This window comes from Hypanus sabinus, chromosome 2 (assembly GCF_030144855.1).
Source record: "Hypanus sabinus isolate sHypSab1 chromosome 2, sHypSab1.hap1, whole genome shotgun sequence".
NCBI classification, from domain to species: domain Eukaryota; kingdom Metazoa; phylum Chordata; class Chondrichthyes; order Myliobatiformes; family Dasyatidae; genus Hypanus; species Hypanus sabinus.
The window spans coordinates 14,819,259-14,833,875 of NC_082707.1; the positions used below are offsets into that span (position 1 = coordinate 14,819,259).

The 14,617-nt window shown below is 41.7% G+C and overlaps 1 protein-coding gene across 1 annotated transcript; it reads right to left on the bottom strand.

Annotated features, from left to right (window-relative positions):
- Positions 1-3,667: 3,667 nt before the first annotated feature.
- LOC132404246 (extracellular calcium-sensing receptor-like) lies at positions 3,668-12,063 on the bottom strand. Its single transcript, XM_059988368.1, has 5 exons — positions 11,806-12,063; positions 7,317-8,153; positions 6,980-7,207; positions 4,681-4,783; positions 3,668-4,572 (listed from the first exon to the last, which is right to left on the bottom strand). The coding sequence occupies exons 1-5, from the start codon at positions 12,061-12,063 to the stop codon at positions 3,668-3,670; spliced, it is 2,331 nt and encodes a 776-aa protein (XP_059844351.1).
- Between the last annotated feature and the right edge of the window lie 2,554 nt (positions 12,064-14,617).

A 14,617-nucleotide genomic window follows, 5' to 3' on the forward strand; every position in this document is an offset into this window, starting at 1 on the left:
AAAAAGTTTTTGGGAGGTTCCCCGAGGATATAGAATCGGTAAATGTTTGATGTAGATGTGGTATAAGCACTTCATGAAACGTCTTGTAAAATTCTACCGTATAGCCATCAGGTCCTGGAGCATTCCCTAATTGCATAGAGGATATAGCCTTGGCTATCTCCTCTTGTTTAATAGGTGCATCTAATATATCAACATCTTGAGTCGAAATTTGAGGTATATTTAATCTTTGCAAAAATATTTTCATTGTAACAGTATTATCAGAGAATTCAGATTTAAAAAGATTGGAATAGAAATCCATAGATTTCTTATTAATTTCATAAGGATCTGAAGTTTCAATTCTATCTGGTCTACGAATTTTTACAATCCATCCCAGCTTTTAACTGACCCGCCAAAAGCTTAGCACATTTTTCCCCATGTACATAAAATAAACTTTTGGATTTAAAAACGTGCTGTTCAATGGGAAACGTCAGAAGCAAATCATACTGTAATTGAAGTTAGACCCTTTCTTTATATAGGTCCTCAGTAGGTTTAACTGAATACACTTTATCTATCTCTTTAATTTTATTAATAGGCACTGACAATTCCGCCTTAGTTTTCTTTCTCAAAGCTGCTGAATATGAGATTGTCTGTCACCTAAGAAAAGATTTCTACATGTCCCATATAATCAGGTTTGACATTCCTTCAGTTGTATTAAATTCAAAATATATAGAAATTTACTCCTTAATAAAACTAACAAAAGCTGGATCATGTAACAGTACGGGATTCCATCTTCACTGTGACATTTTCAAAAAGCTATCCAAAAGCTTCAGGGTCAACTTTAAAGGCGCATGATCGGAGAGCGCAATGATGTAATATGCACACTCAACAACGGAATATAACAACGTGTATTTAAAAAGAAAAAAAAAAACAGTAATCAATTCGACAATACTTACGATGATCGTGTGAGAATAAAGAGAAATCTTCATTATTGGGGTGTTTATATCTCCAGATATCGACCAGCCATATTCCATGTAGTCAACATCCACTGCCTTCCCTACATCCACTTTCCTGGTAAACTCCTCGAAAAACCCTAATAGACTTGTTAAACATGACCTACCACGTACAAAGCCATGTTGGCCCTCCCTAATAAATCCCTGTCTATGCAAATACTTGTAGATCCTGTCTCTTAGTACTCCTTCCAATAATTTGCCTACCGCCGACGTCAAACCTACCGGCCTATAATATCCCAGATTACTTTTAGAGACTTCTGTAAACAACGGAACAATACGAGCTATCCTCCAATCCTTCAACAACTCATCTGTAGATACCGACTTTTTAAATATATCTGCCAAGGCCCCTGCAATTTCGACACCAGCCTCCTTCAAGGTCCAAGGGATTACCCTGTCAGTTCCTGGGGATTTATCTACTCTGATTTACCCTAAGATAGCAAGCAGCTTCTCCTCTTCAATCTGCATAGGTTCCATGACCTCACTACTTGTTTGTCTCATTTCCATTGACTCCATGCCAGTTTCCTTAGTAAATACAAACGCAAAAAACGCATTTAAGATCTCCCTCATTTCTTTTGGTTCCATACATAGCCTCCACTCCGATCTTCAAGAGGACCAATTCTATCCCTGACTATAGTTTTGCTCTTAATGTACATGTAGACGCTCTTTCGATTATCCTTCACCTTTACTGCCAAAGTAGGCTCATGTCTTCTTTTATCCCTCCTCATTTATTTGTTAAGTATTTCCTTGCACTTTTTATACTCCTCAAGTACCGGAGTTTGTGTTTGTAGCCCACATCCTGGCTAGTATTCTGCGGCCTATATATAACGCCCATCACTTTCTAACCCATTGCAGCTTTTTTACTCTACCCACTGGGATGTGCAACTTTGGATCGTGTCTCCTCTTCCAAAGAATTTAATTATGTATTTTTTTTATCAACAGAGTCACGCCAACCTCTGTGCCTTCTTGCCCGTCCTTTCGATAGAACTTGTATCCTTGAATGATAAGCTCTCAGCTATAACCTTTTCTTCAACCTCGGCTCAGTGAAGCCCACAACGTCGTACCAGCCAATCCCTAACTGTGCAACAAGGTCATCAAAGAAGAAGGGCCAAGCTCGTTTTGGCTGAAGGAAAGGCGACAGTAACTCAGATAACCGAGCGTTAAAACAGGAGTTTGCAGAAGAGCATTTCTGAACGCAAAACACGTTAAGGTGGATGAGCAACAAACAGATAAGTAGTAACGTGCGTGTGTTCATCATAGTGCACCGCATTGTTCGGAACATCATACGTCATATCACATGTGTACCTTCATCCTGATCGTTGTGCATTTCATATGCCCAGAATCCACTAAACTTTTTGAAAAGCTTTCGGAGCTTGCCCTGCTAATATCAAGAAGCAATTCACGTCTAACTCATGATCTCACTGATCTACCCCCTTTAGCTCTGACCACCCACATCAATCTGGCCCCTTCCTCCTCGCAGAATCACAAGTACGTTACGTCATAGAAACAGAACTTTCAAGAGAAAATATTATAATAAAATTTAGAACAAAACTCGGTTAGAATAAAGTAATAAGGAAGTCAATTTTGCTGTGAGGTCATCAGAGCGACCACAGTGTTGGAAAACTGTTGTGATTGGGGTTGTGCCGTTTCTTTCAAAACCGAAAGTTTGAATAGGTGTTATAATGGACCTGGCAGTGTGGGACCGCAGGCGTGATGGCACGTGCGGGTAGTTTCCATGACCATGCTGGCCATATAGTACCGAGATGAGAAAAACTTTTGTCCTGTGGGGACCTGTGATGACTCACAGTTGAGTGAAGCAGCAGAATTTATTTAATATTCTCCTAAGCCAGAGCAACAAAATATCAAATACTGCATTTAGAGGAAATTCGTTCTGTATCTAAAATTTCTTTAATGTTGCAGATGGAGGAGAAAATATGCCAATGACGCGTTTTTCATTCAAATCTCCTTTGGTAACGAATATGCACATTGATCATTACACAATGAAGTCACTTTAGTGCGCAGTGAAATAAAAAAAAAGGGCCGTGGTGGTTGCGTGGTTCTGTATTTTAAACATAACGAGAGATACGGTGGAAACTGTCCCATTGTGTCTGACCTTTAAAATATCAATTTTGTCCCGTCGTTTATTTGGTAAGATCATAATGATAATAAGTTTCCAATATAGCTGCTCACGATATATCTATCGGCTTTCAGCCAACGTATTACATTCTGAATATTTGAATCGTAGATCTACCCCCCCCCCCGCCCAATAGGTAAATCGAGGACAAATTTTGATTGGGAACGAATTAAATACATGTTTATTGTGCAGTAACAAAATCACTGCATTCAAAGTAGAGAAGCAATATTCCCCACTCACAAACCTCGATGGCAGTAAATTTGAAGAAGAGCAGGATAACTAAACGGACAGGATTTTACAGAGGAGCCGGTTCTATCAGAAGTTGTATCAACAAATTTACTTCGGGACCTCATATTCACATCGTTATGATCTTGAACTACACTTTATCAGAAGCTTTTAAGCTTTATTTGCATTGTCAATGCTTCCTCTTGTACTACCTCAATGCATCCGTATGAAGAGTATGCAAGACCACTTTCAACTGTATCGAGGTACTTGTGACAATAATAAACAAGTACCAGTTAATTAACATTAATGCAGCTTAAAGCCTTCACGAGGGCACTTTGCCCATCAAATGTTTCTTTGTATTTTTCTCCGGCTTTAACAATATGATGTAACATTTAGGTGCAAAGATACAGAAAAGTAAGCCGAAACTTGAAGCCAAAATTGCAAACACTTCCACCGCCGCAGTGAATTTCCCGGGAGAACTGACGTAAGCTGGAATGAAAGATATCCAAACAGCGCAGAAAATTAGCATGCTAAATGTAATGTATTTCGCCTCGTTGAAATTATCTGGCAAATTCCGTGCCAAAAAGGCAACGGCAAAGCAAACCAATGACAGGCAACCTATGTAACCAAAGACGCAGTAAAATGCTACTTCGGACCCAACGTCACATTCGAGAAGAATCACTTCGTTTGAATAGGCCATGTTTTTCACAGGGAGAGGTGGGGATTTGATGATCCAGACGGTACATATTAAACACTGTAGCAGTGTAAGAAGAAACACAGTCATGCGCTGTTGTAGGGGACCAAACCACTTGGACACATTATTGCTGGGTAACTTTGCCTGAAATGCCATCACCACAACAATAGTCTTGCCCAAAACACAGGAGACACAAAGAACAAAACTAACACCAAACATGGTGTGGCGTAACATACAGGACCACGCCGACGGCTCGCCAATGAATGTGATTGAACAGAGGAAGCAAAGGCTCAGCGCGAGGAGAAGTAGGAAGCTGAGCTCAGCATTGTTTGCTTTCACGATGGGAGTGTCTTTGTGAAACAAGATAATACCACCTATCGTGGCAGTGAAGAAAGTTCCGATCAATGCTAGCGTCGTCAGAACAACCCCCATCGCCTCGGTAACTGAGAGAAAGTCAACCTGCTTCTGCATGCATTGGACTTGCAGGTCGTTGGGCCAGGAATCGCTGGGGCACCTCATGCATTCTATTGAATCTTAAAGGAAGAAAGGAAAAGCTGATTTATAAGCGGCCTGGTGACGCCTGCGGCCACACGAACAATAAATATGTTTCTTGTCCATACCTGTGGTGTTACTGATCGTACCTTCGGCGCACAGAATGCAATCAAAGCAACAAATAGGCTGTCCCTTGCGAGCTGCTTTTCTTGTTCCAGGGGAACAGCTGTTGGAACAAACTGCCCGGGGGATCTCATAGAAAAGCAGAAACGCGTATTAATGCTTTTTTTGAAAGGTAATATCACTAGGTGCGACGGAACACATACTGGGTTCAAGCTGTAGCGTCGGCAAATTTAAAAAGGACCTGAGGGGCAATTCCTTCATGCAGAGAAAATATCTGTACCACAATAGTTTTAATGTGAGGCGCGACACAGAGTTTAATTGAGAAGCGTTTTCTCCATCCGGACGTTTGTGAGTATCTGGAAATACTGACAGAGGGTAGTTAAGAAAGCCTATGGGTTGCAAGGGTGCATTAACAGAGGGATTGAGTTGAAGAATAGAGATGCCATGTTGCAACTCTACAAATCTCTGGTGAGACCGCACTTAGAGTATTGTGTTCAATTCTGGTCACCTCATTATAGGAAGGATGTGGAAGCTATGGAGAGGGTGTAGAAGAGATTTACCAGGATATTGCCTGGTTTAGAGAACAAGTCATATGAAGCAAGGTTAGCAGAGCTGGGACTTTTCTCTTTGGCGAAGAAGAATGAGAAGGGACTTGTTAGAGGTCTACAATATGATGAGAGGCATAGATAGGGTGGATAGTCAGTACCCGTTTCCCAGGGCACCAATAACAAAATAGCGCATAGGTACAAAATTAAGGGAGGGAAGTTTAGGGGAGACATCAGGGGTAAATATTTTATACGGAGGGTTGTAAGTGCCTGCATGACTTACCAGGGATGGTGGTGGAGGCTAAAACATTAAGGGTATTTAAGTGCCTCTTAGACAGGCAAACGTATGAAAGAAAAATGGAGGGTTATAGGGTAGTGTGGGTTTAGTACTTTTTTTAAGGATTATATAGGTCGGCACAACATAGAGGGCTGAAGGACCTGTACTGTGCTGTAGTATTCAATGGTTCTATGGTTCTAGGAAGCAGTTTAGGTAGGTGCAATGAAACCGTTTAGACGCTTAGATGGGATCATGGATGGCACAGGTTTATAGTGATGTGGGCCGTGCGAGCAAATAGGTGTGCCCCTTGTCAGCACGGGTGAGTTAGTTGTTAGAGTCTGATTCTCTACTGTATAAATCTCTGGCTCGAACTATTTGTACGTTCTTTGATCTTACTCACTATTGTGTACAGGGAATAATTCATCAACAAATTCATCTTGCATTTTTCTGGGTGTAATTCCTCCAAATTGCCAGCGCAAAGAATTTTTTCCAATATTTTCAACTAGGAAATATATGCACACACACACACACACACACACACACACACACACACACACACACACACACACACACACACACACACGCACACACACACACACACACACACACACACACACTATTCCCGGTTTAGGAACGTCCAAGTTAGCCATCCATACACATATCGTTTCCAGGTATCGAATGGCTCCCGTTTTTAAAGATGTCCGTAAATAGTTTCTGACCGTAAGTCGGAAATCACACAAAATAACTCGACGTGCCCAGCACCCTTCCATACTACTGAACTGAAAAGTATTAAAATATTGTCCGATAATACAGAGGAATTACTAAAAGTGGAGCAATGAAGAAACAGAAAGAGTTCGAGAGAGAGAGAGCGAGCGAGAGAGACAAAAAAGGGAGAGTGAGAGAGAGAGAGGGACAGAGAGTGATGAAGAGAAAGAGGGAGGGAGAGGGAGAAAGAGATAGAGAGACTGAGCGAGGGAGAGAGAAGTGAGTGAGAGAGGGAGGGGATGGAGAGAGATAGGAGAGGGGGAGAGAGTGAGTGTAAGAGAGGGAGAGGGACAGAGACGGATTGTGTGAGAAAGAGAGATAGGAGAGATAGAGCACCAGAGAGAGGAGGGAAGGGTGCAGAGAGAGAGAGAGAGAGAGAGAGAGAGAGAGAGAGAGAGAGAGAGAGAGAGAGAGAGAGAGAGAGAGAGAGAGAGAGAGAGAGAGAGAGAGAGAGAGAGAGAGAGAGAGAGAGAGGCAAAAAGAGACAGAGCTAACTCTAAAGACTCGCTGTGCCCCTGTCGGAATGAACTCGTGCAGATACGGCTGACCTTTGAACTTAGTAATGTTGTGGAGCTCCTTGTTAAGTAGCGCTGATGTGAACTCGGACTTTCGCAACTAGGTAACGGCTGTATTGTGACATCACCAGTCTCAATCATGATGCTATGTTACAGAAATATATTTGGCTCTTTAAAGCTAAAATTATTTTGTGAAAGCAGGAAACACGTTTTTACGTATTACCTCTCTGCGACCACCAGCCCAAACAATAGATTCTTCATTTATTATGATCTGTTCTTCTGAAGGAGCGGATCCGTCATAATGTCCAACTATCAAGACAGCGGCATTCCCCTCGCTATTCACCTGCCAGTTCACAATGTCGTACGTAGGCACCGAATCTCCGTTTTCGTTGAAATTTACCCTTTCCCCGACCTTCGTTGTGAAATTTAACGACTGCATGTAATGCAATACCTAATAGAGGTAGACACAGATGATGGAAGATGACATTGGTCACCCAACATTTTTCATAAACCTCGAATTTTAATTGGATTTCCTGAATAACTTGGGCAATTCTACGTACCTGCCATGATTGAAAATTTGAAATGTTTGCGCAAGACTGATTGACAAATGGACCTTCGCCACTTTTACACGACAACATAGTGTGAAGTGCATGAGCTATAGCATACGTAGCCTCGTAAACTTTGTTGGTCACCCTCAGCTGAGATGCGTCCGTGTAGGTGTTAGACACAGTCTTCAGGCTCTCCGTTCCTGAACATTGACGAGGCTGAGCGGTGGCTGTTGTGCTTTCTGTGTAATTATCTATTCTTCTCAGTCTACAGTCGAAGGTCTTTTCCCAAAATTCTTCAACTAAAAGATTACCCGGATAGGCAGACGGATGAAAATCCGTTAAGAAGTACTTGAAACCCGGGATATTCACTTTACGAATGGCGATTCCGATGGATCCAGTGACGAACCTTTTGTTCTCTTCTGGAGATAGAAGCGAAGTTGCGATCCACGCTTCAGTGCCCACCCACTGGATGCCAGAAATGTTTTGCCGAGCAATTTGCTTCAATAAACTGTCCATGTCCGTTCGAGTGAGAAAGGCCACCACGACTTTCGTGGATGCTGTCCGAATAACGCGAGTAACATGAAGTAACTTTTCTCTCGAATACGTCCGGTGAAAAGTCTCAGAGAAGGCAATGCAAACACCGAGCTGCTGAACTATCTCAGTGAAGGCCTGCATCCCAAAGTTGCCGTAATCGTTGTCGCTCCTTACCGTTCCAATCCACGTCCATCCAAACCGCCTGACAAGTTGGGCCAATGCTTTAGCTTGGAAGTAATCGCTTGGGATCGTTCGAAAGAAGGAAGGGAATTTTCTCCTGTTGCTGAGACAGGCACACGTGGCGAAATAGCTAACCTGGTCAGGAACCACAAGGGAAACAAAGAGAAATAAGACAGCAACATTATTTCGGTATCGGGGATAAACCTCCGGCGAAGATCTGCATCTACGTTTACAGTGCTACACTGGCGCATTCCATACGATTATGGTGTAGCATTGGCAGAGACCTTTCGGCCTAACTACTCTATACTAATCTCTATGCCCAATAATATTTTCCCATTTACCTCTATTTAACCTATATTCCTCTCAGCTGTTCCATACATACGGTTGTAGCTTGGCACAGTATGTACCCAGACCTTTCGGAACAACTGTTCTATACTGACCTAAATGCCCATTAATCTACCCTCATTTACTTGCATTTTGCATATATGCCGTAAAACCTTTACAGTTTATGTACCTGTCCAGTTTCAATTAACTTTATTAAATCACTTCCATCGGCCGCTCATTCCAAACGCCAGCTGTCCTCTGTGTGAAAAGACTCCGCTCACGTTCCTTTGCTATCTTACTGTCTTATATCAAATTAATGCCTTCTAGATCTTGATTTACATACCCTGTGGAAATGGTGCGCAGTTACCCTATTTTTGAGATTGAGATTTTATACAGAAAATGGTAGAAATAATTCAAGCCAATCAAAGAAAGATTTTGAGGTGACTTTCGGATCAATAACCCTTCATCACATTTGCATGGGCGCTGTCAGTATTTGCTATTTTCAAATTTGAGATTTCTTTTGTCAACAGTAATTTGAAACATAGAACATCGACATAAAATAAACTACAACGCAATACAGGCCTTTCGGCCCAACATGTACTCACTTTAGAAATTACCTCGGGTGACCCATAGCCCTCTATTTTTCTAAGCTCCCTGTACCTATACAGGATCCTCTTAAAAACCCTGTTGTATACGCATCTACCACCGTCGCCGGCAGCCCATTCTCGGCGCTCACCAGTCTACGTGTAAACATTATACCCCTGGAATCTCCCCTGTACCTACATCCAAACATCTGTGAGGATGTACGTCCAAGCACTGTGTCCTCTCGTGTTAGCTGTTTCCTCCCTGGGAAAAAGCCTCTGACTATCCACAGGATCAATGACTCTCATCACCTTATATACCTCTATCAGGTGACCGCTGATCCTCCGCCGTCCCAAGGAGAAAAGGCCAAGTTCGCTCAACCTATTATCAGTAGGCATACCCACCAATCCAGACAACATCCTTGTAAATCTCCTTTGCACTCTTTCTATGGTTTCCACACCCTTCCTTTAGTGAGGTGATCAGAACTGGGCACAGTACTCCTACTGTGATCTGATCAGGGTCCTACATAGCAGTAACATTCAGTCTCGACTTTTAAGTTCAATCTCACGGTCGAAAAGGCCAATGCACCATATGTCTTCCCAACCACACAGTCAACTTGCGCAGCAGCTTTGAGTGTCTTATTGACTAGGTCCCGAAGATCCCTCTGATCCTCCACACTGCCGAGTGCCTTGTATTCTTCCATCAAATTTGACGTACTAAATTGTGCCATCTGACAATTATCGGGGTTGAACTCCATCTGTCCCTCCTCAGCCCAGTTTTGCATCCTAATAATGTCCCACTGTAACCTCTGACAGCCCTCCACACTATACACAACACCCTCAAACATTGTGTCATCAGCAAATTTACTAACCATCCCTCCACTTACTATCCAGGTCATTTATAAAAATCACAAAGAGAAGGAGTCTCAGAACTGATCGCCGAGGCACGCTACCGTTCAGTAACCTCCTTGCAGAAAATGATCCATCCACAACCACTCCTAGCCTTCTATTGCAAGCCATTTCTTGAGAGCAATGTCCAGAGATCCAGAGAGCAATGTCTCCTTGGATCCCATTCCTCTTTACTTTCTCAGTAAACCTCGCATGGGGTAGCTTATCAAATGGAGTACCTTACCTTATCATTTGGTTTATAATTTTCTTTTCTTTCTGAAACCGAGTAAAGTTCAAGTTAAGTTTCAAGTTCAAATTCTTGTCATTCCAACGTATATATATATATACACCGCACCAGGAAAACAAAATCCTCCTGATCAAGGTGCACGGTAGAGTATATATAATACACACATAGCACATAAAGTAATGCTACCACAAATAAATTAACAAATAATTCGGTGCATTTCCAATCGAATTAAAAAAAATTCTAATCTGTTATTGGTGGCCAGCCGGTGGTGGTATCAGCACCGGACTTCAAGGGTACGACTCCGCCGGGCGCCCTGCTCCTTTAAATCCGTGCTGGCCTGAGCGTCGAACTAGCAACTTAGCTTCGGAAATCAGACAAATGCTAAGGAAATGGCAAATATTCTGCCGGATATAATACAAGCGGCGAAAAGGAACAGAAACAATAAGGCTACTGGCGCCTCTTATCGATGAGACTTAGGTGGTTGCAGGGAGTACCGTAGTCTCACGGCCTGTGGGATGAAACTGTTCCCACCCTATCATTCATTGACTTAATGCTGCAGCATTTCCTGCCTAATGGGACGGAGACAAAGACATTGAAGAGCAGGTGGAATGGTTTAATAATAATGCCGTAATGTTCCCACCAACTTCACTGTCTAGCATCCTCCGCCCCCTAAGAAAAATTCCACTGATCTTTCTCTGTAGCTGAGGAAGGCTAAGTCACTGAATGAAAGATTTCACCCAACACCTCACCATCCACCTGATGGCAACTCAAACTGAGGGTATGTTGGGGCGGTGGAGAATCACACACAGACACACAGACACACACACACACACACACACACACACACACACACACACACACACACACACACACACACACACACACACACACACACACACACACACATATATACACACACACACACACACATGCGCGCGTGCACGCACACACAAATACATACACTAAAACACACATATATGTTGTTGCATACATATATTTGTACATGTATACATACGCGCACACATATATAATACACCAAGCTGAAACAAACAGTAAATGCATGACGTTGGATTCTAGTAATAATGTGGATTGACGGATAAAAATTGACCAGTCAACCGACATATTTACTCCTTGTATCAGTTTATATTACATGAAGAACACATGCTTAACGTTCTTGAAGGAAATGTGTATAAATCGTCTAATTTATGTTTTTCCTGTGAATGGTGTGTATCAGGCGCTGTATGCCTGTAATGCTGCTGGAGGTTTTCACAGCACCTGTACATACATATACTTGTGCAGATGACCGTAAATCGACACTCGATTTGACGGTCGATTGTTATGGAGGAAGTTCTATTTTCAGTAGTTGCTGCCCAACTAATTTATCACTACCTAAGGACTTCTCATAAACTTTTCCCAAAGACAATGTTAAAGAGAACATGAGGGGAACAGGGAACATGCTTCTGGGAATCCAGAACCATAATTCCTTGAAATTGGCGTCGGGTAGTAAGTCTGGCAGTGTATGTACATTAGGTGATTATCATAGAATATAACACAACGACTGGCTATTCAACTATTGAATCACTCGGAAGTAATAAACTAATGCATTGAAAAATGTGAAAAGCTTATTCAACACGATAAAATAAGGGCACCATGTTTTGAATCTAGAGCCGCTGTCTTACGTTTGGAAATTAACTATGACGGCTTGAGAAGAGAATAATAACACCATAGCAGTAAATAATTGTCTTACCATGGGGACTCTGAACGGACCTATTGACGCCGCAACCGCCAGGGACTGCGACGATCCCGATTCCGCCACGATGGCAGGGACGGGTAAGCGTGGGGGACAAGACTGCTGCTTGTATGCTGCGTCCTGTCCGTTGAACATTTCGAAAGCCGCTTTCACTGAGAGGCGAGGTAGATTGCACGAATCATAAATCCTGTAGCCCAGTGTAATATTTGGGAGCAGAATGGGACTCCTGTTTATTTCTTCAATCGCAAATATCATCGCCCGAATAAAGCGGAATGGGCGAAATTCAAAACTGCAGGATAGAGATAAATGGCAAGTTAGTGAACTGAGAAATAGGTTTATCATTGTCACATGTTCAGAAAGAGTGTATTCGAGGCAGGCAATAAGGTGTAAAGCCATAACAAGGTCACCGTGAGGTCAATATTCCATTTTATTGTTCAATGGTCTTAGAACAGTGGAATAGAAGTTGTCGTTGATGCTGGAGATACATTCTTTCAGATTTCGATCTTCTGTCAGTTGGAAAATGAGAAGCGAATGTATTTAGGTTGTGTGAGATCTTTGATTATGTTGGTTATTTCACCGAAGCAGGGAACAGCGTAGACAGATTATATCTTATGGCTTTATGGTTTTATCAGACTGCTTTAAGATTAGGACTAATGAACTCTAGTTATTTCTCTGCGGTGTCTTCTTTTAAGCAGACGTACTCGTGCGATGTATCACATGGACGACTTGTGGAATTTACTTGGAATTTGTCGGCGCTCCAAAACAGCACTTTGAAAGCACATGCATATATTGCCCAGCAAAATACAGATTTAAAACTCAAGCTGAACTACCTCATGAACAGCGATTCAGCAGCATCTGTAGAGGGAAACGGTCAGTAGCCGTCTGGGGACAAAGCTCCAGGTGGGCTGTGTGCACTGCTTCCATTGTGGCCACGGCCACCCACGGTGTGGTTATTAAACATTTATTTTTCGTCATTTAGACTCATTCAACATGTATGTAGCAAGTCTGTACAAGGTAACATTTAACATAACTTTAATATTATTTTCTGACACTTGTCAGGTTTTCAGACTGCTGCAACGGGTGAAAGAGCCCTGAGGTTTGCTCTTACGTCAGCAACAAATGACGGGAGCTGAAACACACCATTTGTGCTCTGTAATCAAAACAGGAACTGCCTGATCGTTTATCGTAATTAATTTGTAAAAACTGAATGAGATTCTACTGCTTGGCCAATACTGCTAGATCTATTGGCGATGGTGACAGACATTTAATGATGTTTTCCTGTCAGAAGAAGAATTCATTTTGCCTTGTAATGCGTATTTTCAGTTGCTGTCACAAATCATTTTCACAAGGTCTCGACACTAATATTCGACTGCATATTTTCGTCCATTAATGTTGTCTGACCTGCTGATTTCCTATAGAATTTTGTGCGTAATGCTGAGGAATCGGTTTTGTTATTTTGAAATTATGAATGCAAGTAATTAATCAGAAATATAATTTACTCGATTTCCCAAAATACTCACAGAATGAAAAAGAGGACTCCTTTCGTTGACACATTTTCTGTGTCTGTTAAGGATGCATTTTTATGTTTCCTTATGTTATCAACACATTAAATGCAAATATTGCCAGTATTACTCATGTGCGAATTAATAGGTTAACTTTAAACTATAAACAATACAAGCTCAATACGTGACTGAATCCTGGACTATAATGTTATAATTAGCGAGCAACAGACAAGCTACCTATAACAATATAGCAAAACACTATAATACTGTAACAGAAACTGAACTTGATTTCGTCGCTCAAAATGTTATGCCTCTCCTGTTATCCAACTACTAAACTCAATCACAAAACTCAAAACTCCTGTCCTCCAACTCAGTCACAAAACTGATAAAGTTCAAAACACTCAGGATCTGTGAAAGTAAAATCTGGTTAAAGTTTCAGGGCGAAGACCCTTCAAGAGAACATGAAATGAAAGAAGATCAAATCACCTTTAAGTTATAATAAATGCTAAACCCATTACTCGGCTCATTAAACTGACCTTTCACATTTCACAGCTCTTGGTCTGGTTTCAAATGAAAGATCCTTTTTCTCTGCACGGGAGTGCAGACCAAAAATTCCGCCGATGTCGATGTCTCCTTCCTTTGATAAACTAAACACATCAAACATTTCCCTTTTTTTACATAATAGGCTGCCAGTTGACACTGCAACAGGTATAAACAAACCCCAAAAGACCATACAGCTCATATTTGTGCTTTCGTTATGACTTTTGCTGACAAAGGACCGCGCAGTTTTATATTGGAGCTCATGCTTGGGCGAGCAACGTTGTTTCTCCTCATTAGGGAAATGATGCTCAGCAGGGAATAAATTCGCACTTTAATCGAATTGGAGACAGGGAAAAAGAAACTGTGTCACGCTATCTTGTCGCAAATTGGCAAACATGATTACGGCCCTGTTGATCATTTGGTAAAAGTGAAAAAGCAAATTGGGAACAGCTGAAGGCTGGTATTCATAGGAATCATAATAACCCCATCTCTCGGTTTACTTCTTCTCCCGCCCTGCTGGTGACATAATTTTATGCTGAAACACAATTAATTCTGTTAAAGGGAGCGAAACAGTTGCCGATTCAGTTCAAAGCATGGAATCAAGTTGTCGGTGGTAATATGGATTCTACAGAAATATGACGGATAGCACTTCAGTTGACAGAATTTGTGGTGTATTCATGCTAATTATATATTTCCTGATGGTTTAAATGCAAAATTGATCTGCAAGATTTTATTGTTTCCCTCAGAACTGTAACATCGCATCCTTG